General features: G+C 37.6%; 2 protein-coding genes across 3 annotated transcripts in view; one reads left to right on the forward strand and one right to left on the reverse strand.

The window, feature by feature from the left end:
* The window catches only part of LOC129000025 (gastrula zinc finger protein XlCGF7.1-like), a 46591-nt gene extending 24395 nt beyond the window's left edge, over positions 1-22196 (forward strand). For both annotated transcript variants that reach the window (XM_054426873.1, XM_054426872.1), the window contains one exon: positions 20840-22196. In XM_054426873.1, the coding sequence (XP_054282848.1) occupies positions 21244-21945 (702 nt within the window). In that variant the 5' untranslated portion in view covers positions 20840-21243 and the 3' untranslated portion in view covers positions 21946-22196. The remainder of the gene's footprint in view (positions 1-20839) is intronic.
* The window catches only part of LOC129000023 (interaptin-like), a 175673-nt gene that overhangs the window by 78428 nt on the left and 73750 nt on the right, over positions 1-23495 (reverse strand). The window lies entirely within an intron of this gene.

Here is a 23495-nt window from a genome sequence, read left to right on the forward strand (position 1 = left end):
GAAATATAGAGAATTTTTATGTACAGACCAAGGCATATAACATCCTTCCACCGAGTAGTACCTTTATTGGAACCTTAATTTTTCAACTACTTGTGTCTCAATTCCATCTTGAGTATTTTTGTTACCTAAGTCCATCAATATTAACTTTCATCTCCATGTTTATATCTTTCGATTTGCTTTCAAGGGCATACAATCTTTTTATTAGTCTCAACAATGTTCATTGAGTTGAACGAAGATTTACAAGTCTGATCACACCACTCTTGCCTGGTATAGTTTCATTGACAAGACCAAAAGGCTAATCTATTCTTTTCGCATTCAATAAAAACTTAATCACCTATTGATAGCAAATCACAAAAACCAAGCGAGAAAAAAAATGTTTTTCCTTACATAACGGATTTAATTAATCCCAAGTGCAATAATGTGTAGGGTAACAGTAAATGAAAATAGAGATTCTTTGTGTATAAAATTGTTCTTGAGTTTTGATAACCGGGAAAAAGACCTTGAATCAGTGTTGTATATGGTTGGGAAACTTAATTTTTTAAATAAGTGCTACCAATAGCTTACAAAAAAGGTTTCAACTCGTTGACGGCACTTCAGTGGCGGTTGTGTATAGTGTAAAGTGACAACTGCAGTGGGTGATTGTAACAGAGGATTATGCTCAACTCGCTTTTCCAACGTTTCTTCTCACCGCTATGTGCAGCAATCGCTGGACCATACAGCCAATAGACCTATTGCCCATCTCTTGAGTTCGTAGGCATAAACAATGATTCATAACCAAATTTCGACGACGATCCTTGATACCGGTACTTTTACCTAGAATACATGGCCTACCTACTTAGGAAATAAATTTAAAACTTTCAAAAACCCAACATTGTGTGATTTTTTCACATTTCCTTCTAATGTTTACTTGATATACCAAACATGGTTTACAGAATACGTATTCTATTAAATAACAGAGTTGTTGGGATAAGGTTGTTTTACAAACTGTCACCGATAATGTTTACATTAAAAATTGTTTACAAATAATGCAATTAATGGGAAATTACTTTGATTTACGATAACTTTTTGTGAGAAAATTTAAAACCAAGAGAGATCAACAACCTCGGGACTTGATTTACGCATTTAGTTGGTAGAATGTAATATAGTTCTTAACTGTAAACCTTGGTTTTTGCTACTGGTTCTTTTCCCAAGAACCGGTGGTGGCAGCGAGAATCATTTTTACGTACCAACACATCACTATTTACAAATTAGTTATTGTTGGTGTTGCACCTTATTTATTACAGTCGTATTCAATTTACAGTAATTGATATCTTACTGCATAAGTTTTGCTTTTTCTGTCTGGATTCAAAAATGTTAGTTTGTGCCAAGAAAATGATAACGCATTTGAGTAAAACATTTGTTGAGCAATCCATAATGCATTGTTTATGCTTTACGTTGTTTACGAGAGTTTGAGGCCTGTGTGTTGTAAATTACTAAACTAAATCGTATTTAGTACTTCATTTCATATAGTAAGCTGTCATTTTGACATCATTTTGAGTCATCTTCGGACTAAGCAAATATAAATTGTTATGATAAAGTTTAAAACCACACAAAAGTATTGTGACACTAAAGTATTATTGAGCGGAGCGGAGCAAAGCTCTTTGGGATTTATAACACTTAATCTCAATAACGGCTGAACATATTTTTAGCTAAACTTACCAAGGTTGTTTTGTCAAATGTTTGGATGGTTTGGACGTAACCAATTTCAATTTTGATAATGCCTATATAGTTTTAAAGTAACTCAAAGTTTTTAAATTTTAACATTGGTCTTATGGGTTGCCATGATGGTTACAAAATAACAACATAAATGTAAACAAAACAAAGAATCATAGCATATGTTAAAATCAAGCCACTACCTAAACACAGAACAAAGGGAAAAAATGCGGATGATGACAACTGATCAAATAATACAGAGAAAGTCTTTGGTTTACATTTGTCACAATTTGGAAACGATCACTGATCGAATAGGTACAGTCATAGATAAAACATATTCTTTCTTAGGGGGAAAAACAAATTCACGACGTAGGAAGTTGCGAAGGAAGTAGTAAAGGCTGGCAGAGCGGAGGGTGGGAACCGTTTGTGACAGTTATTAATGTATATGCAATCTTAAAATTCTGTGGGAAGGGAAGGAAACAGATCCACGACAAGTGGTGTTGGAAGTAGTAAATGATAGCGGTGTGGAGTGTGGGAACGCTTTGAGACAGATTAATGTATCTGAATTATTAAAATGCTATGGGGACGAAGGGAAGCAGGTCCTCGACGTAGGAAGTGGTGAAGCAAGTAGTAAAGGCTAGCAGTGCGGAGTGTGGGAATACTTTGGGGCAGTTAAATTAACGAATCTAAAATACTATGGGATGGAAGCGAAACAGGTCCACGACAAAGGAAGCGATCAAGGAAGTAGTAAAGGCTAGCAGTGCGGTGTGTGGGAACCGTCTGTGGCAGTTAAATTCATGTATCTGCAATCTTAAAACGCTGTAAGAAGGGAGGGAAACATGTCTACGGCATAGGAAGTGGTGAAGGAAGTAGTAAAGGCTAAAGGTGCTGAGTGTGGGAACATTTGTATTTCGTATTATACCTTTAAAAACTTGTTCATTTATTGCTTTATTAAAAACCATGAAACATGAATGCTCCGCTCAACTGGCTTTCACTCTAATGAAAGCAATCCTAGTGTACTTTGCTTTGGTTAAAGCGTAGCAAATTCCCTGAGTAAATCCTGTATTTTTGTGTGTATGTCTGTTGGTAGCACATATTTCTCAGTGTTCTGTACGAACAGGACAAGTGCACCTTTGATAGTGAAAATTTCAACCAGAATGTTTAATGATGAGGTTGAAGTAGTAGTATAACTACCTTTAACCATTGTGGGAAGTAGCTTTCAATTATAGGCCTATTTTAGGCTATGACTGATAGATCTATAAAGCATTTTTTTGACTTGAAACTGATAGATACTGTATTTTTTATATATAATAGAATTATAATTAATTATCTGAAAATATGCAAACCAACTGCTGTTCTTTATATAAGGAGGTTTCAACTGACTACTATAAGATCACTATGCGTAGAACGGGCACACAGCTAGTTGTAATATAAAATCTTATCTTACTAATATTATAAACTAGAGGTCTTTTAGCGGTCAAAAACTCTACCAAAAATATCTAATGTACAGACTTCTCTATTTGCACCCCATGTGATATAAGGATTTCTTTTGAAAGTGTCTTGAAAAAAGCATTTTGTATCAAGGGCTGTAAAACAATTTTGCCTATGTAGCAACATGGTGTGAATGCCGTCCTATCATGTGGCTTCGGACCGGAACTGTTTCCCATAGCAAAATCAGACTCACCACCACTGAGAACTAAATTTGTTTACGTTATTATTTTGATTTTATATTTTAGATGATGATTGTTTTACAGCTGGTGAAAATACCCCAAAACAAATATTATTAATGTACACACGCAAACGTGGTTTGCACATTTAATAAGTAAACATGTGATTGGAATTTCTTTCATTTGTTTTGATTTTCTGTTTATATTTTGTTGTTATTTCGTCACCAGCATGGCAACCCATAAAGCCCATGTTAATTTTTAAAAAGTTCAAATTAATTATTTGTACTTATATTTGAGCCTATTTTAATTTTTAGAGGGATTCTGCACATCTACAGGAAAAGATCTTTTTAACAGTATGCGTAGATTTTCCCTGTGATGCACACAAGCTGAGAAAAAAGGTTTTAAAGAAACGTGCTTGACTATTAATATATAGATGTGAAAGTTTGTGTGTTTGTTTGTTTGAAGTTCAATCAGGCATTAACTACTGGACGGATTGGGCTGATATTTGGCATAATGATAGCTTACATTTCCAATTAACATATAGGCTTTTTCTTATCTCAAAAATCCTATCGGGTTCCGCCCCAGTGGCTCAGTAGTTTCCCATTTTAACCTTATGAGTATTCATATTTTAAGGGAATTGAAGAATTTAGTCATCTGTTTCAACTCAAATGTTGGTTCTATGATATAGAAAAGCATTAAAAAGTTATTATTAAGATTTACCAACAGGGTTCAGCACTATTATTTTTTTTTATTTATGAAAACAGCTCATTTGAACTATGGAGCAACAAAAAACTGTGATACGCAATGAGAACTGTCAATAGTTATTTTTGTAACTAGTGAGCAAAGTGGCACTTTGCGGAATGATCTCGAGTGCAGCAAAGGCCTGTTGCACTCGTGTTACACATTATATTTGGATCATCTTCAAATGGTCCAAAATCGTTTGGTCCAACGTTTATATTGACGTTCGTTTGGTCCAAAATCGTTTGGCCCAACAGTTAAAAACTCGTTCTTTTGGTCCAAAATCGTTTTATCCAACACTTTAATACGAGTTTGTTTGGTCCAACAGTATAAACTATTGCGTCCCTCACATTGAAGGCGTTCAAAAATCCGCCGTTGTATACAATAATAATATTAATACTGTACAATTTTTGCTTTAAACATGCCAACTTTCTATGTTTTATTTATTCACTTATTAATCACTATTAATACACTGTTATAAAAATACATACCTCGTCTATTATATATATAGATAGAGTTAATGGTTAAGATAATACCATTGACAATAAGCCACAACAAATATAAACTCTTTTCTTTTCAATAATTTATCCTTGGTTCTCATGGGGAGTAAACATAACATTTTGGGAAGTTTTACAAATAGGATATACAGGGAGCGGCAGAAATATCTGACGGTTTTCAAGCGAGTACAGTCCGGCAGCCAAGTGGAGGAGGGTGGTGGGGAGCGGCTCATTCTCAAGGCCAAGTGACCCCATTTCAGTCCCCATAGAGCAGTGGACCGGTATACATCGCGCGTTTGTCGTTGAGGCGTATTTTAAAAATGGCGCGATTTTGTTGTTGATACGCAACATAAGTTTCGTAGGCATTTTAATGTGGCTCGTGGGGAACCTATCCCATCCCGAAACACCATCAAATTGTGGGTGGATACCTTTAGATCCACAGGATAAACTGCAAAACGTAGGCCTACAGGCCGTCCAAGGTCAGTGAGGACGCCGGAGAACGTGGAGCGAGTGCGACAAACTGTGCTAACGAGCCCGCATCTCCCGGCGCGTGGACAAGCTGCTGCTCATGGCATGTCTGAGCGCTCTATTCGACGAATTTTGCACTCAGACCTTCACTTTAACCCATATAAAATAGCAATCGTCCAAAAACTTCAGCAAAATTCGTCGAATAGAGCGCTCAGACATGCCATGAGCAGCAGCTTGTCCACGCGCCGGGCGATGCGGGCTCGTTAGCACAGTTTGTCGCACTCGCTCCACGTTCTCCGGCGTCCTCACTGACCTTGGACGGCCTGTAGGCCTACGTTTTGCAGTTGATCCTGTGGATCTTAAGGTATTCGATTGTGTTTCGGGATGGGATAGGTTCCCCACGAGCCACATTAAAATGCCTACAAAACTTACGTTGCGTATCAACAACAGAATCGCCATTTTTAAAATACGCCTCCACGACAAACGTGCGATGTATACCGGTCCACTGCTCTATGGGGACTGAAATGGGGTCACTTGGCCTTGAGAATGAGCCACTCCCCACCACCCTCCTCCACTTGACTGCCGGACCGTACTCGCTTGAAAACCGTCAGATATTTCTGCCGCTCCCTGTATCTTCACTGAGAAATTCACTTAATACATTTGTAACATTAAATGCAAACTCAAAGCAAAGTCAATGTTTATCCATAAATCTAAGGAATTAAAACGTGTTGTTTTTAGATTGACTGGGGATAAAAAGTAAACAGGACACAAGCACATTATATAATATATAAATAAATATATGTATATGAACGTGTATATAAATGCAAACATATCAATTATTTAGAAACATAACACAAAACAACAAATAGGCCTCGGAAAGCAGGCGATTGGGTTGACGACGAATGAGGGCGATTATTTGAACGCCTTCAATGTGAGGGACGCAATAGTTCATACTGTTGGACCAAACGAACTCGTATTAGATTGTTGGACCAAACAAACTGTTTAACAACTGTTGGACCAAATGAAATACTCCCTTATATTTTCCCTACAGTCACTATAAAGCATATAAATAATTAGTCTTTCAAACACTATACAACACGTTTTTAAGGTTCAGCTGGCAACACAAATAGGTGCCCTAGAAAAAGTAGTCCTTGGTCCGTATCACTCCGCTATTTTTTCCTCGGCAAGCAATGAGCTCAGCGACTTGAGAAAATAGTTCCGTATATTTTTGTAATTTGCAGTGGTTTCTGCGCCTAAAAAAATTCTTTAAAGGTATTTTCTTGTTTATTAAGATTGTAGGAATGTTTTAAAAACGTTTAAAAGAAATGTCCAGAAAGTTCAGAAATACCGAAAAGAGAACATAAACTATAAACACAAAATGACAGGTTAAATCGTAGTTATAATAGTCAATCGGATGCTCATAGTATTATTATCTTTAAGTGTTGCCAATCTATTTCCAAGCGTACACGGATTACGTGCATAATAGAAACACGCTGTTTTGTGTTGTTTCGTTGGAATCCTGATGTGCGCCAAAGTAAAAACCGTACAACAAAGTATAAATATGCAGCAATTAGCAGCTTTCTGTACTATAAACAGTACAAGGAAGCCAACTTTATCAGGTGACTGTAGGTAAAGTAGGATTGTTTACAGTTATGTTTATAATTTGTGATATTTTGCTAATTTTTTATAATTTATTCTTCCCTATTGTTTAGATGAAATAGTAGAACATTTTGGCTATGTTAGATGTGAAATGAGTGAAAATTTTGAAACGTACGTTTTTATGTCTCTCGCCTTTTACTTCATAGATACTGAATATGTAGTTTATCATTATATGTTTTAATATGTTTTTAACGATGGGGGCAACATGTTTTACACACAATTATTTGGTTTTAAATAGGTTCTAGGTTCTAGGTTTTTCGTATTTTTAAAGTCTCAAAACTCACGACCGTCACATGTCCCTAGGGTACATTTTGCAACTTTCATTCTGTTTTTAGAATAATTATTCATGCTGAAATATTTAATGTCATATTTTTATTACATCAATAGTTATTAAACTTACGAAAAAGGAGCATATGATAATTTTGTTTTCATTGTAAACAGACTACCATGACTAAATAGGTCTGTCCCTCGATTTGACGTCACGACCATTAGGGAAAAATTTGCAACTTTGGAGCACGACAGTGGCAAGCCTCGCGTCGATGGAGTCAGTTGGTTTTAGAGACTAGTTCGGGGTGTACGTCAGGATTGTAGTGCCGGTTGTTTCGAGTTGAAATGAGGAATTACAATATTAATAAAGGCAAGTTTGTGTTTTTTGTAATTTTGGTGTGTCCTTGACCATACGTAGTCATTTGATGAAGTAGACATGGTGTTAATTTTTGTTTATAAGATATTTCAATTGCTAGATTAACCTAGAAGTCCACTTTGTATCCTCGAACATGAGGTGAAGGGCTACCGCCAGAACAGAGCCAAATAACACGTAATGTCACGACCAAAGTTTCGTTTATGATTTCTATCATATCAATTTCAAAAATTAAAATATCATCATATTTCAATGTTTTATACACAAAAGAAGCACACCTCTATATAAACAAAACAATTTTTCGGATCTCAGGTTAGTTTTTTTTCGGAGTTATACAAACTTAAAAAGATTTTATTGGCTTCTTTTAATTTTTTGAGTTTTTTATTTTTTTCTAGAAAGACCAATATATCAAAAGTTTATTGAGCTGTTTATTGTGTAATGGCCCTAAAAGTAAATTAATTTATAGCAAAACATAGTTATAAAAATAATATTAACTATTTATAATATTCAGTTTTATGTCCGTGATGATCGTGACAAAATTTTGTGTTTTTCCATCAAAGATGCTCTATTAATAAAAAATCTGCAAATATATTGCATTACCGTGGACATTTTATGAAACTTCAAATGTTAATTAAATAAAAAAAAATAATAAAAGTTTCAAAAAACGGAACAAAAATTTTTAAAGTGTGTGATATTGGATCATATGTCTAATATTCTATTCTATATTGTCTTGTTAAAAGCATATGGTTTATGTTTTTGTTATGATGTTTGTTTTAGTGTTGAGATGGCAATAAGATAAAAATGTTCTTTCTTTTACTAGTTTGTTTTATTCTTTTGTGAATATACTACACTGGCGACGAGGATGTCTAGAAAGAAGCAGAAGAGTGATAGGGAAGTTGATGAAGAGTCTCACAGTGAGTTGGAGAGGAAAATGGAGAAGTTTGTCTTTGAGAAATACAAATGTGAAGAAACAGCAGAAGAGTATATTGAACATTTTCAACGTGTTTGCCGGGTGAAAGGGTTGGGGGGTTCAGATGAGCGTAGTAAGGAGGCGAGAAAAGACTTACTACTGGCTTATGTGGGAAGTGAACCACTCCAGAAGATGCAAAATTATTTCATCCCGAAGAACCTTGATTCTTGTTCATACGAAGAAATTAAGACTGCATTTTTCACACTGTATGGTCCAAACCAAACGATTTTTGCTGCCCGTTTTGAGTTTGAAAGAGCTGTTAGGAATGAAAGTGAGTCCTTCACAGACTATTTCACCCGGTTAAAGAAATTAAGCAAACACTGTCGGTATGGCCAAGGCTTGGATGAACGGATCCGGGATCGTTTCATCGCAGGGGTGTTCAATGAACAATTTGAAGTGGAAGTAAGGCATCGTTGGCCGGATGGTGTAGAGACCGGTGGCAGTGTTGTCACGGCAGAGAGAGTGTTCCAGCTGGCCAGGTCGATGGAGCGTGCCAGAAACGAGGTGAATGCCAGTACTACATCGAACGTATGTTTTGTTAAGAAGCGGCAAACAACTGGTCAAGGGAATGGATGTGAGAACTGTGGCAGACATAAATGTGTCAAGGAGAAATGTCCAGCAAAAGGCCAGGAGTGTCTCAAATGCCGGAAGATAGGACATTTTGCTAGGGTGTGCAAAAGGAAGTTTGTCAGTAAAATTGACACAAAGTATTCCGATGGTGAGCACAGTTCAGATGGGGTGGAATCTGATCTTCATACTCTTAAGAAGATTTCAAACAGAACTCCACGTGCCTCAATAAGTGTGAATGTTAATGGACTGCCCTGCCTTATGGAATTCGATTCTGGTGCCAGAATTTCTACAATTGGGCAGACATTGTGGAAGAAACTCGGTAAGCCCCAGGTTAAACCTCTCTCCGGGTTAACCACCGTCAACGGTCAAACACCGTTAGCATGTTTAGGCAAATGCTATGTGTCAGTGTGTTTGAATGGGGAAACTAGGAAATTACCAGTGGCAGTAATGGAAAAAGATGACATTCCATTGTTTGGACTTCCGTGGATGGTATCATTTGGAATGAAACTTCCACCTGAAGTTAGTGTAAAATCAAACAATGTAACAAATGATGATGTGAATATTACAGAAGAGGAAGCCCAATCATTGGTGAAGGAATTTGATAGTGTTTTCTCTGATGGATTGGGTAAAATTGAAGGAGTAAAGGCTAGAATACATGTAAAGAAGGATTTTCTACCAATTGCACTAAAAGCCAGAAGAGTACCCTTTCCTTTGAAAAATTCCGTAGAGAATGAGCTGAACCGACTAGTTGAGTGTGGAGTCTTAGAGAAGGTTGATCCAAGTGAAACAGCAATTGTCTGGTCAACGCCTACTGTAAATGTCAACAAAGGAGGAGGTAGGGTTCGCATTTGTGGAGACTTCAGGGTTACCGTGAACAAGGCTATTGTGCCTGAAGTTTATCAGATGCCTACTTTTGCTGATTTGACAAACAAAATTGCTGGAGGTCGATTATTTACTGTAATTGATTTGAAAGATGCATACTTACAGTTAGAGGTTGCAGACGAGGATCGAAACTACTTAATAATAGCTACTCATATGGGGTATTTCCGCTACAAACGCCTTGCATTTGGCTTAACTGATGCTCCAGCCAAATTTCAGCTTTTCATGGAAAATCTCCTCAGTGATATCCCTTTGGTTGGGGTGAACATAGACGATATCATAGTCAGTGGAAGAACCAAAGAAGAGCACCTGGGCAATGTCAGAACAGTGTTGAAACGTCTCGAAGCTGCGGGGATAAAGGCGAAGAAAGAAAAATGTCAGTTAGGTCGAAACAGTGTCTACTATTTGGGGCATAAAATTGATCAAGAAGGAATACATCCTAGGGAAGATAAAGTAAAGGCATTAAAGGAAGCCAAGACTCCAACAAACAAGAAAGAGCTTCGAGCGTTTTTGGGAGCCATCAACTATTATGAGAAGTTCATTCCTCATCTTCATGGTCTTTGTTCAAGATTACACCGATTAACAAGTTCTAAGACTTCTTGGGTGTGGAATCACCAAGAACAAGAGGAGTTTGACAGAGCACGCAATCTTATTGCAGAAGATGCAACGGTTGTTCCTTACCGAGATGATTTGCCCATAACAGTATCCTGTGATGCCTCGGAGGTTGGTGTAGCAGCAATTATTTTACAAACTGATCACGATGGTGTAGAAAGACCAGTTGCATTTGCTTCGCGTACTTTGCAGGAATCAGAAAAGCGATATTCATCAATTGACAGGGAAGCACTTGCTTGCGTGTTTGGTGTGGTCAAATTCCACCAGTATCTTTATGGCAGACATTTTACCTTAACTAGTGACCACAAGCCTTTAGAGAGAATTTTTGGTAAACATCGGGATTTGACCAAGACGATGAATAACAGGTTGGTTCGATGGGCTATTTTCTTAAACAACTACGACTTTGATATAAAGTATATAGAAGGTAGGAACAACGTGTTGGCGGATGCACTCTCTAGACTGCCCAGCGAGAGTGACCTCCCATCAAGAGAAGAGTTGTCTGCAAAACTACTGGTTCAGGAAAAGATAGACAATATGGCTCTGACATCAAAGGAACTGCAAGAAGAAACTAGAAAAGATGAGACTTGCAAGCGGGTAATGATGTTTATGGAATCACAATGGCCACAAAAGTTGCCTAATGATCTTTCATATTTGTCTCCATTTTTTCACAGACGGGAAGAACTCTCTTCTATGAAAGGAATTCTGATGTGGGGAAATAGAATAGTAGTTCCACAGACCCTTCAAAAGAAAACACTACGTGTTTTACATCAAGGACACCCTGGAATTGAAGCAATGCGGAGTTTGTCACGGTTCTATGTGTGGTGGAGCAAGATTGACGAAGACATAGAAACGTATGTGAAGACTTGTAATGGGTGTCAGATGAACCGTCCAAGGGAACCGGAGGTACCTCTGTACTCGTGGAATGTACCAGATGGTCCATGGGAACGGTTACACTTGGATTATGCTGGACCATTTGATGGGTGGTATTGGTTAGTTGGTGTAGATGCATTTTCTAAATGGCCAGAGATATCAATGGTTAGATCTATTACGGCTGCCAGTACAGTGAACAAGTTACGGGAATGGTTTTCTCGCTATGGAGTCCCTAGAATGATAGTCACTGACAATGGTACACAGTTTACGTCAGGGCTATTTGAGAAGTTTTGCAAGGATAACGCAATAAAACATGTCTGCAGTACACCTTATCATCCGAAGACGAATGGCCAAGTTGAACGGTTCATCAAAACATTCAAGTCAAGATATTTGTCCAGCAAAGGTGACAGGCAAGATCAAACACAAAAGTTGGCGAAGCTATTGTTTGCCTACAGAAACACACCACAAAAATCTACGAGCAAACCTCCATCTGAACTGTTCTTTGGCAAAAGACTTCGATCTCCATTGGACAATTTGAAGCCTACGGTGAAAGACGTGATAGCAGAATCAGTTTTCAAACAAAAGGAGTATCACGATGGCAAAAGTAGACGTAGGGAATTTTCTGAGGGGGAAGAAGTCTGGGTGCAGAGAGAAATAGGTGCCGGCTGGACTCCAGGAGTGATTGCATCAAGAACTGGTGAGCTGTCATACCAAGTCAGGATTGGTGGACTTCTGAAGCGAAAACACGCAGACCAGCTACGTAAGAGAAGCGGAGCTTTATCTGAAGGGGGAGAAGTGTGATATTGGATCATATGTCTAATATTCTATTCTATATTGTCTTGTTAAAAGCATATGGTTTATGTTTTTGTTATGATGTTTGTTTTAGTGTTGAGATGGCAATAAGATAAAAATGTTCTTTCTTTTACTAGTTTGTTTTATTCTTTTGTGAATATACTACAAAGTGTTTTTCCTGAAAACGTACGTTTAAAAATTTTCACTCTAATACTATATATACTATTTTATATATACTATATAATTACTATATACTCCAATACTATAATACTATATATTTACGGTATAGTATACCGTAAATTCAAATAAGCAAATTTTATCAAACTGTGTCCTCCCCCATTGCAAACGAGAAGCTTGAGTATAACTGCAATAGACATTTTATACTTATATGCCAACCCCGTAGGAAGGACGGGTACTCTGCTAGTTTTATTATACACAGCCTTTAGGGTGTGTTGCTAGCCTAATGGTTAGCGTCTCAGACTTTGTTGCGGTAGGGACAGGTTTGATTTCAGGCACATCCACAAAAGGTATGGATTGGGACCTTTGAATAACCAACTCTCATATCCTCCCAAAATGCCACACACATATAAAAAATATTTAAAAAACTTTGCTTACAGTATATATTTTAAATTTAAATGTAATAAGACATTATGACTACAATTGAGCATAAGATCACCATTGTGATCTACCTGAAACTATCTGTGTGACGATCTATGGTGTGGATAATCTTGTAACGATCGGTAGACCTGATCTGCCTTATAGCTACACAGTTTTTACAAGTGCCGCAAAATCTCTTATTTTACCGTTCTGACGAACTCTATTACTGTTTACTCCTATGAAACCATCTATCGTAAGTGTTTTGCACGTAATACTACATTAATAACGGACGATTACACAATTCTGAACACTATTACAACGTCTTTATAATCTAACCTATTACAAGTTTTACAAATTGAAGTGGTCCACGACCGTTATTTCAAAGTTGGCGCATGCGCACTTTGAAGACTTGCTGCCAACAATATAATGAGACATTTCCCTCTGTTCTGAAGAGCTTCAAAATCTGGACTGCAGATACCACCACTAATCAACAAACCCGCCTCATCAGCGACCGCGATCCTTATCTCCCGGCGCCTGAACTCCAGAGCTATTATCGCTACGCTGCCATTCATAGAACCATCCTTCATTCATTTACAAATCACTCATTGTTCCGTGCTTATTTTACTTAAGCTATAAAATATGAAAAAGCTTGAGGAAATTGTCATTGAATCTCCAGACTACAAAAATAGTATGACCGACTATATATCAGCTATTTGTTTTGAAATAAATAAAATCAAAGCGAATTGCCCAGAAATAGATTTAAGTAATTTAACATGTGAACTAGAATCACTAATAAAGCATTGTGACGAGGTGATGCTTGAAAACAATGAGAAGACAAGCCAACTAGACCTATCTCTCAGAGAGAACACTGTGTTAGAACACAAATTAGATGAAGAAAAGAAATTAAGATCCTCTGATCTAAACCACTCATTTACAATTCAAGATGCTGAAAACACTGAGAAGCTTAAACTCAAAAATAAAATTAAAGAACTGGATTTGCAACATAACACCATCGTTGCTAGAAATAACTGCTTACTTGCAGAAAATTTGGACTTACAACAACAAATCAGGAAAGCTAATTCGCAGTATGAAAACTTGGTTGAAAAGAGCAAAAATAAAGATGTTACTATATCTGGACTAAAATCTTATTTAGACACAATGAAATGCGATATTTTGAAACTACAGTCACAGAAGTCCTGGGGCAAGGATAAATGGGTAGATGACTCTGTCCTTAACGACTATTTCGCTGCCATGTCGGACAACCTAGGCAACAAAGATGTTTTATTCTTAGGACCCTCCGTGACCCTTACTATTACTCTCGGTACACAAGACATCTATGAAGAAAGCTTAAAGCTAACATCATACCAGAACTGTAAATATGTATTTCTATGCTTAAGCGATTGCACAGACGGGGGAGCAGAAGACACTGGATCTCATTGGAGTTTATTATTCTTAGATAGGATAAACAAAGCCGCATATCACTTTGACTCTGTCCACTCTATGAATATAAAGAATGCAAAATCTGTTGCTGCGAAACTTGGAATACAATCCGATAACGTGATCGAAATGCCCTGTGTCCAGCAGAAACAGACATTTGAATGTGGGATCCATGTACTGGCTAACACTAAGTACATTGCAGACCACTTTTGTAAAAGAAATATTGGTTCAACTTTTGCGGACTGGTATTCTGGAGCCGTAAAACCAAATGGTGTCCCCAACTGCAACATTGCGACAGCATCACAAAGTCAAATAAATGAAAATCGCTATAAGTGGAGGACAATCCCCTCGAAAAAGACTATATCTAAAACAAAAAAGTCCAAACCTAATTTAAAATTAGTAACTAAAAACCGATTTGAAGTTCTGGACGTAATAGCAGAAATACCGCAATCGAATGTAGTCTCTGTTAATAGCGACCTTCCAGAAACCACCACTAAGAAGAACAATGTAAACAAAACAAAACATACAAGGGCCGGTCCAATGAAGAAACACGTATCAGCTCCTCGATCAGACTCCCACAAGTTATCCGTCTCAAGTGACAGCCAGGGAAGAGACTTAGCTGCATTCATCGAACATACAAAACACGGAGCTAGTACTGTTCTCCAAGTTATCAACCACTGTCAGCCAGGGGCCCCTATTAAGCCAATACTACACCAAGTTATGAATTCTGCCTATTTCAAAACTTACACAAAGGAAGATTGTATTGTTATTCTAGCAGGAACAAATGACATCACTAGTTCAGTCATTCGAGCGCCAATAAATCCAGTTTGTCAGTATCTGACAGAGGCTCTTCCCAAGTTTGAGCACACAAATCTCATTCTGTCTACTATACCTAACAGATACGATCTAACACCAGAAAGCCCTGAAAATAAGTTTATAAATGACACAAATTTAATGATAAGACGTATGCTCGCAGATTTCCCTCAAGCTAAAACTCTTGATCTGCATCTCCTCCAGCGCTGGTACCACACTCGACATGGCCTGCACTTGAACAGTAAGGGGAAAAAGTGTATAGCCAAGCAAATAATAAGGCTAACTAATGAATTCCTACATGAAAATAAAACTAAACAAAACAACGCATCTAAGACATTGCCATCCCCTGTAGTAACACGTCATGTTGCATCTGTTTGTTCTACTAAAGATGTTAACCATTCGAATGTAGTATCTACTGAAATACCCGATAGCCAAATTCAAGTTCTTGAAGGAAATATGGACAGCGTTATTTCGGAAAATCAAAACAAGTCGTCTGTTGCTTTCGCCCACTGTATATCGGGTGATTTTGGAGACCAAAGACAGATGAGCCAAGGAGTGGCAGTCATCTTCCGCAATAGGTTTGGTAGACCAACAAAAGCGCAATGTGTGAGCAAAGCTTTGGCTTTACAAAACACTCCGAATGGGGCACTTGTTTATAGTCTTATAACTAAAAATAGATACTGTGAAAAACCTAGTATATCAGACTATGCGGAGGCACATAATCAGCTCATAACAGATTTCAAAAGTAAGAACCTGCTGGAACTGATTTGTTCTCCCCTGGGATGCATACGTGACCAGATTCCTACAAGCGTGTTTGCGAAACATATTGTTCAGTTTCACCGCAGCACAAAAGTCTCAGTCAAAGTTATTGTAGATGATGAGCGAGCTACCAGACATCTCAGAAGAGGACTAAAACACAATGAGTTTGTGAATCAGCTACGAAAGGATATTGCTGAGGAGCTAAGGAGGTACAACATCTCAACACCACCTACCACCAACATCACAGCAGGGCAGGAGCAGTCACAACCACAGGCATCACCATCGCCACTACCTGCATCCACAACAGTACAGGATGTCGAGCAAACGTCTGTCAGCCCTGAGGAGTCTGCAGAAGAATACAGTGGGGGAGGGATCAGTGAAAAAGTCTCTATCAGTGAAGTGGGGAGTGCAAGCCCTATTGTAGTATTTCCATCCGAAAATAACACACGGGACTCCACTTTAAACTCCCCGCTCGTGCTAGGGATGGAAGAAAAATAACACCGCCCAAAAACATTTTTATCAATAAAAATAACAATAAAATAAAAATATTCCATCAGAACATTCAACATTTAGCAAGCCGCATCGAACCACTAGAAATTATTTTAAACGAAAGTAACCCCGATATAGTAGTTTTAACAGAGCATAAATTAAATCAAAATGAGATATCCAGATTGCATGTAAATAAATTTAAATTACTTTCTCATTACTGCCGCACCACCACGACGGGAGGGGGTGTTGCCATCTTTGCGCGTGGAGCTGTGAAGTGGAGTCCGGTTGTTATTCCTGAAGTGTTATCCTTACATGAAGACAAACAGTTTGAGAGCAGCATGGTTTGTTTTAAATCCGATACTGAATCATTCTTGTTGGTTGCAGTTTACAGATCACTAATTTCTAAAGTTCCAATTTTTTTAGACAGGCTAAGTAAGCTATTAGATATTGTACTAGCTAGGAATAAATATGTTATAGTGGCTGGTGACATAAATATTAACACATTAGGAAATGATAGGAATGCCACGGATCTAAACTCTGTTCTAGTTAGACATGGAATGCAATATCTGGTTGATTTTCCCACAAGGGTAGTAGGGCCCTCGGAATCTGCAATAGACAACTTTTTGACAAATATTCCCAAATCTAATCTAAAAATAGAGGGACTGGTTACATATCTATCTGATCATGATGCTCAAATTTTGACCCTTGATAAATTAACCAAAAAAACATGGAAAAACGAGTCACTGAAGTATTTAGACTATAACCTATCTGATGAAAATCTAATTAATTTCAAAATATCATTACAAAACGAGTCCTGGTTTGAAGTTTTTAATGCAAACTGTGAACAAAAATACGAAACATTTTATAAAATTTTCAAATCACATTTTATCACAGCATTTCCAAAACAAGTAATAAAGAAACAAACTAACAGTAAAGAGTGGTATACTTATTCATTAAAGGAGGAATTCAACGAAATCGTGGAATCATCAAAATTAGCTAGATTATTAAAAGACGAAAACTTGTCTAACCTCTGTAAAACAAAAATGAAGACTTTTAAAAAATCGGCAAACAAAACTAAAAGATTACACTACGATAAAAAAATAAATAACGTGAATGACATGACCATTGCGTACAAAGGAACAACTATTGCAGATCCCAGGGCAATATCTAATGTACTAAATGACTACTTTGTAAGTTTATCTGGAAAGAATGGTTCTGTAAACTGTAATAAGTTGTTAGATAATCACCAGCCAGTACTAAAAAATTGTGTCAAATCTAAAACATTATTTCGATGTGAACCTGTTTCATGTGAGGAAGTAGAAAAACTGATAAACTCTTTAAGTAACAAACCTTCACGTGGGCACGACGAAATTCCCGTTAAAGTAATAAAATATACAAAACAAGAACTAGTTCCAATTTTTACTCATTTAATTAATTCATCTTTTATATCCGGTCATTTTCCAAAATTATTAAAAGTTGCTAAGGTTGTGCCTATTTTCAAAAAGGGGGACCCTCAGTGCGTAGAAAACTATCGACCAATATCACTTTTGCCAGTTATTTCAAAATTATTTGAAAAGGCAATGAAAATTAGGCTAGTGTCTTTTATAGAAAATAACAACCTTCTATTTAGTGGCCAACATGGTTTTCGCTCAGGCAGATCAACAATTACAGCTGCTTCAAGTTTTTTTGAGAGTATAATAAATTCAATTGATAGCCACGAAAATGTTATAGGAATATCAATGGACCTTACGAAGGCTTTTGATAGGGTATGTCACCAAACTCTAATACTCAAACTAGAAGATATGGGAGTAAGAGGTCACATTTTGGCGTGGTTCAAATCATATTTATCGGAAAGAAAGCAATACGTTGAAATCATGTCAAATAAAAATAATTGGCTGGTAAAAAACAGATCAGAAATAAAACTTAATCACTTTGGTGTCCCTCAGGGTTCAATACTAGGCCCTGTTTTATTCCTTTGCTACATTGATAAGATTCCAAATGTTCTGTCGTGTGTACCTTGTGGAAATATGTGTTTATATGCTGATGACATTAACTTAAAAATTACAGGAAAAACAGTAGAACATATTGAAATAGATACCTTTATAGAACTTGCAAATATTAAAAATTACTTACTATCCAACAATCTCAAAATAAACAAAAGTAAAACTAATTTTATATCATTTTCAACTAAGCAATGTAAAAACAAAATAGAACCGTTGATTATTTTGGATTCCGATGAAATCAAACAAGTTGATAAAATAGATTTTTTAGGTTTAAAAGTTGATAAACATCTATCCTGGCAGGACCACGTCAATCATGTTTGCTCAAAGATAAATTCAGGGATATTTGCTTTGAAAAAGATGTCATATTTATGTAATATCAATACTTTAAAAACAATATATCATTCTCTTGTCCATAGCCACATTTCATACGGTATATCTTTATATGGAGCTACAACTAAGAAAAATCTTAATCGAATCTTAAAATTACAGCAAAGGGCATTAAGAACAATGATGGGACTAAAAAATGATGAATGTGTTAAAATTCATTTCAAAAATTTTAAAATATTAACTGTGTTTGCCCAATACATTTTTGAAACTGCTCTCATAGCGAAAGAAAGTATATCAGATAACGCACAATTATGCTACAATACAAGAGGAAAAGCCCTAAGAGAAAATAGTCGCAACCATCTTTTATTTTCAAATAAAAAGCCCACCTGTGCCGGAAGAAGATTTTTACGGTTTCTTCCAAATCATTTAAAACCCATTGGCAACTCAATCAAATTTAAAAACAAATTAAAAAAATATCTCATAGAAATCGCTCCCTACTCCATTAAAGAGGTGTTTCCCCAATTAACCTGATTTTATTTTTAGTTTCTTAGTATTATATAAATTGTAATTTTAGCTTATAACTTTATTTACTAGGTTAGGAATCTGACACTATTCAATAGGGATGGACGGGATTGAATTTTTAGTTCGGGACGGGACGGGACGGGATTTTTATTTCCTTCCCGATTTTCGGGACGGGACGGGACGGGATTTTTTTCTGTGCATAAAAAGAAAGACTTGAGTATTGCAGTTACCAAAAAAGGCATACAAAATCAATCTTTACCCTTTGTGGCACTGATCTATAAAAACCAAGAGATGGGTAACAATTTTTCAGGTACCTGTAGAAACTTGTGACTCGCGGTCGAAAGGACTCGCGGTCACGGTGCGATCGTCGGTATGACTCACGGTCACGGCGCGATCGTCGGTATGACTCCGCGGTCACGGCGCGATCGTCGGTATGACTCACGGTCACGGCGCGATCGTCGGTATGACTCACGGTCACGGCGCGATCGTCGGTATGACTCCGCGGTCACGGCGTGATCGTCGGTATGACTCACGGTCACGGCGCGATCGTCGGTATGACTCACGGTCACGGCGCGATCGTCGATTTGACTCCGTGGTCACGGGGTCATCGTCGGTATGACTCCGCGGTCACGGCGCGATCGTCGGTATGACTCACGGTCACGGCGCGATCGTCGGTATGACTCACGGTCACGGCGCGATCGTCGGTATGACTCCGCGGTCACGGGGTGATCGTCAGTATGACTCCGCGGTCACGGCGCGATCGTCGGTATGACTCACGGTCACGGCGCGATCGTCGGTATGACTCCGCGGTCACGGCGTGATCGTCGGTATGACTCACGGTCACGGCGCGATCGTCGGTATGACTCCGTGGTCACGGGGTCATCGTCGGTATGACTCCGCGGTCACGGCGCGATCGTCGGTATGACTCACGGTCACGGCGAGATCGTCGGTATGACTCACGGTCACGGCGCGATCGTCGGTATGACTCACGGTCACGGCGCGATCGTCGGTATGACTCATGGTCACGGCGCGATCGTCGGTATGACTCCGCGGTCACGGCGTGATCGTCGGTATGACTCCGTGGTCACGGCGCGATCGTCGGTATGACTCACGGTCACGGCGCGATCGTCGATATGACTCCGTGGTCACGGGGTCATCGTCGGTATGACCCCGCGGTCACGGCGTGATCGTCGGTATGACTCCGCGGTCACGGCGCAATCGTCGAAACGACTTCGTCTCCTGCGTTCGCGGACCTATCGCTCGCAATAGCGGCGTCATCGGCACTCGCGAAGCGGCAAAATCGCCGGCGATCGGACCAAATCCCGTCCCGAAAAATTCCCGAATCAAATGTAATCCCGTCCCGATAATCGGGAATATTTTTTTCCCGAAAAATTCCCGAAATTTCGGGACCCGTCCATCCCTACTATTCAATGTACAATGTACAATTGTTGAATAAAGATATTGAAATGAAATGACCCTTCCTAAAAATACCAAGATTAGAAAAGATTGTTTGAGGTGAGAAAATGGTTTACATGAAGGTGTGGAATTTAAGAAACTTCAGAAAGAGTTTAAAATAGAATAGATGTTATACTTATTTAGATTAGGCCTACATAATTTTGAATGGCTTGGACAAAGAGTTTAAAATAGAATAGATGCTATACTTATTTAGATTACATAATTTTGAATGGCTTGTACAACCTTGGTTTTCAATCATTAGATATTTACGTGCTAGTATAAACAATTGTAATGTTATAACACTATAAAGATAAATTAACCGATAAAAAAAGGAATTGTTATTTATAAAATGTAAATGTCTAATAAAGTATGGTCTTTTTCAGAAGTGACAATATACTTTCCCGGACAAAAGAAAAATAAACTCAAGCTCATCACAGTAAAGCTTCATATAATCTCTTATATACAATACTTTGAACAACAGTGAAAAAGCATTAACTTTTAAACACTATAAACAAAAAAAAATAATCACGATTATGCCTTAAATAACAAGAGATTATGTATGACAATGAACATTTATTCTGTACGATTTGATATCTCCAACCCATTGGTAACAAGATTTGAGCAAGAGATGTCTAAAAATTTAATGAAATCCCTATGTAACTAATAGACATTTAACAAATCCTACAAACAAGAGAAATATTCAAATGGACATACAAAGCATACTGACTAGTTGAGGCGTCTATTTAGTTACTAGGTTATCTGATAAGTTAGAAAGTGAAAAGTAAAAATGTTAAAGATCATTAAAAAACTTCCTTATAAGTGTCCAGTTTGTAGAATAATCGTTCCTACTCAGCGGAAAATGAAGTGTCATATATTTGAACATACAGGTGAGCGGCCCTTTAAATGTGTTATATGTGAGAAAACCTTTATCCACCTACATCACGTAAAGAGTCATTTGTTGACACACTCTGATGAGAGACCTTTTAAGTGCACTATATGTGGAAAATCCTTTAAAACTAGACACTATATGAAGGAACATACAATGGTTCATACTGGAGAGCGACCTTATAAGTGTGATACATGTGGAAAATCCTTTGTAACCAAAAAAAGTGTGAAGAGACATTCATTGATTCATACTGGAAAGCGGCCTTATAAGTGTGATACATGCGGAAAATCCTTTACAACAAAAAGGTCTTTGAAAGAACATACAACGGTTCATACTGGAGAGCGACTTTATAAGTGTGATACATGTGGAAAATCCTTTGTAACCAAAAAAAGTGTGAAGAGACATTTATTGATTCATACTGGAAAGCGGCCTTATAAGTGTGATACATGCGGAAAATCCTTTACAGCCAAAGTTAATATGAATACACATACATTAGTTCATAGTGGAGAGCGACCTTATGAGTGCAATACATGTGGAAAATCCTTTGTAAGAAAAGATTATTTGAAGCAACATTTATGGATACATATTGGAGAGCTACCTTAAGTGTGATACATGCGGAAAATCCTTTACAGTAAAACAGAATTTGAATAAACATACATTGGTTCATACTGGAGAACGGCCTTATAAGTGTGATACATGTAGAAAATCCTTTACAACCAAAACTGCTTTGAAGCGACATTTATTGATTCATACTGGAGAGCGACCTTATAAGTGTGCTACATGTGGAAAATCCTTTACAGCCAATTCCAAATTGAAGAAGCATACATTGGTTCATATTGGAGGGTAACCTTAAATTGCACTACATGAGGGAAATCCTTCAAAACAAAAGCCATATGAAGGAACCTACATTTGCTCATACCAAAGAGTGACCATATAAGTGCACCACATACTCAAACTTCTACAAAATTACAAACATTTAAAGAAATCTACATCTGATCATGCAGGAGAATGGCTTTATATGTGCATTATTTGAAATAACTCCTGTTAATTATGTTCCCCTATCTCTTCAATTCATAATAAATCTTAAAGAAAAATGTGACCTTTTTATTAAAACTTCTAGTTTTACGATAGTTAAGATCACAAATTCAACAAAAAACAAAACTTGATAAAAGATGAGCTATATGAAATATACAGAATTTTTATGTACAAACCAAGGCATATAACATCTTCCCACCGAGTAGTACCATAGACAAATAGAATAAATATAGACTGTCAAAGGAAGGTTCCGGCGCCCACCGCTGCAGTCGCGGAGCGCAGGAGCCGTATGTAACCAACAGATGCTGCAGTGGCGTGCGCCGTAACTACACGGCAAATCTAGCGGTAGACGCCAAAACTTCTGCTAACAGCAGCACAGCTGACGGTCTATATTTATTCTATTTGTCTATGGTAGTACCTTAATTTTTTACCTACTTTTGTCTCAATTCCATCTTGAGTGTTTTTGTTTTTAGGTCCATCAATTAACTTTCTTCTCCATGTTTATATCTTTCGATTTGCTTTCAAGGGCATACAATCTTTTTATCAGCTTCAACAATGTTCCATGAGTTGAACAAAGTTTTACAAGTCCGACCACACCATTCTTGCCTGGTATAGTTTCATTGACAAGACTGAAAAGCTAATCTATTCTTTTCACATTTTCACATTCAATAAAAACTAATCACCTATCCATGGTAAATTTTGTGAAATTTTTATATTTGATTTTTGAACCAACTGTCCCAAATATTCTTTCCTGAAACATTGTCTTAGATTATGTCTCAAGATATGTTTTAATCTTTAATTAGTTCAATCTTCACTCGTCGATTTGGTCTATGTCTGGCATACCACTTACCCTGGCTTCTTGAAGAAGGTGGTTTGGTGTAAGTGGAGCCAATGCAGAAGTTCCATCCACAAGAGAGAGTGGAGTGAACTTAACTTTGATTGAGGTTATGTTATGTCTTTGATTTAAATTATACAACAGTCTCGCTGCAGTAAAAATTCTGCATTTAAAGATTGCAAAAGTGCCTTGTTTATTGATCCAAATATGGTGAAAATACTGACCCCCAGTCGACGCCCTAAACATGATTTTTAGCCCTGTTTTTCCAGGTCTTACCATGAGT

This window comes from Macrosteles quadrilineatus, unplaced genomic scaffold, assembly GCF_028750875.1.
Source record: "Macrosteles quadrilineatus isolate MER2022 unplaced genomic scaffold, UCM_ALF_1.0 Scaffold_8__2_contigs__length_117827958, whole genome shotgun sequence".
Taxonomy (NCBI): domain Eukaryota; kingdom Metazoa; phylum Arthropoda; class Insecta; order Hemiptera; family Cicadellidae; genus Macrosteles; species Macrosteles quadrilineatus.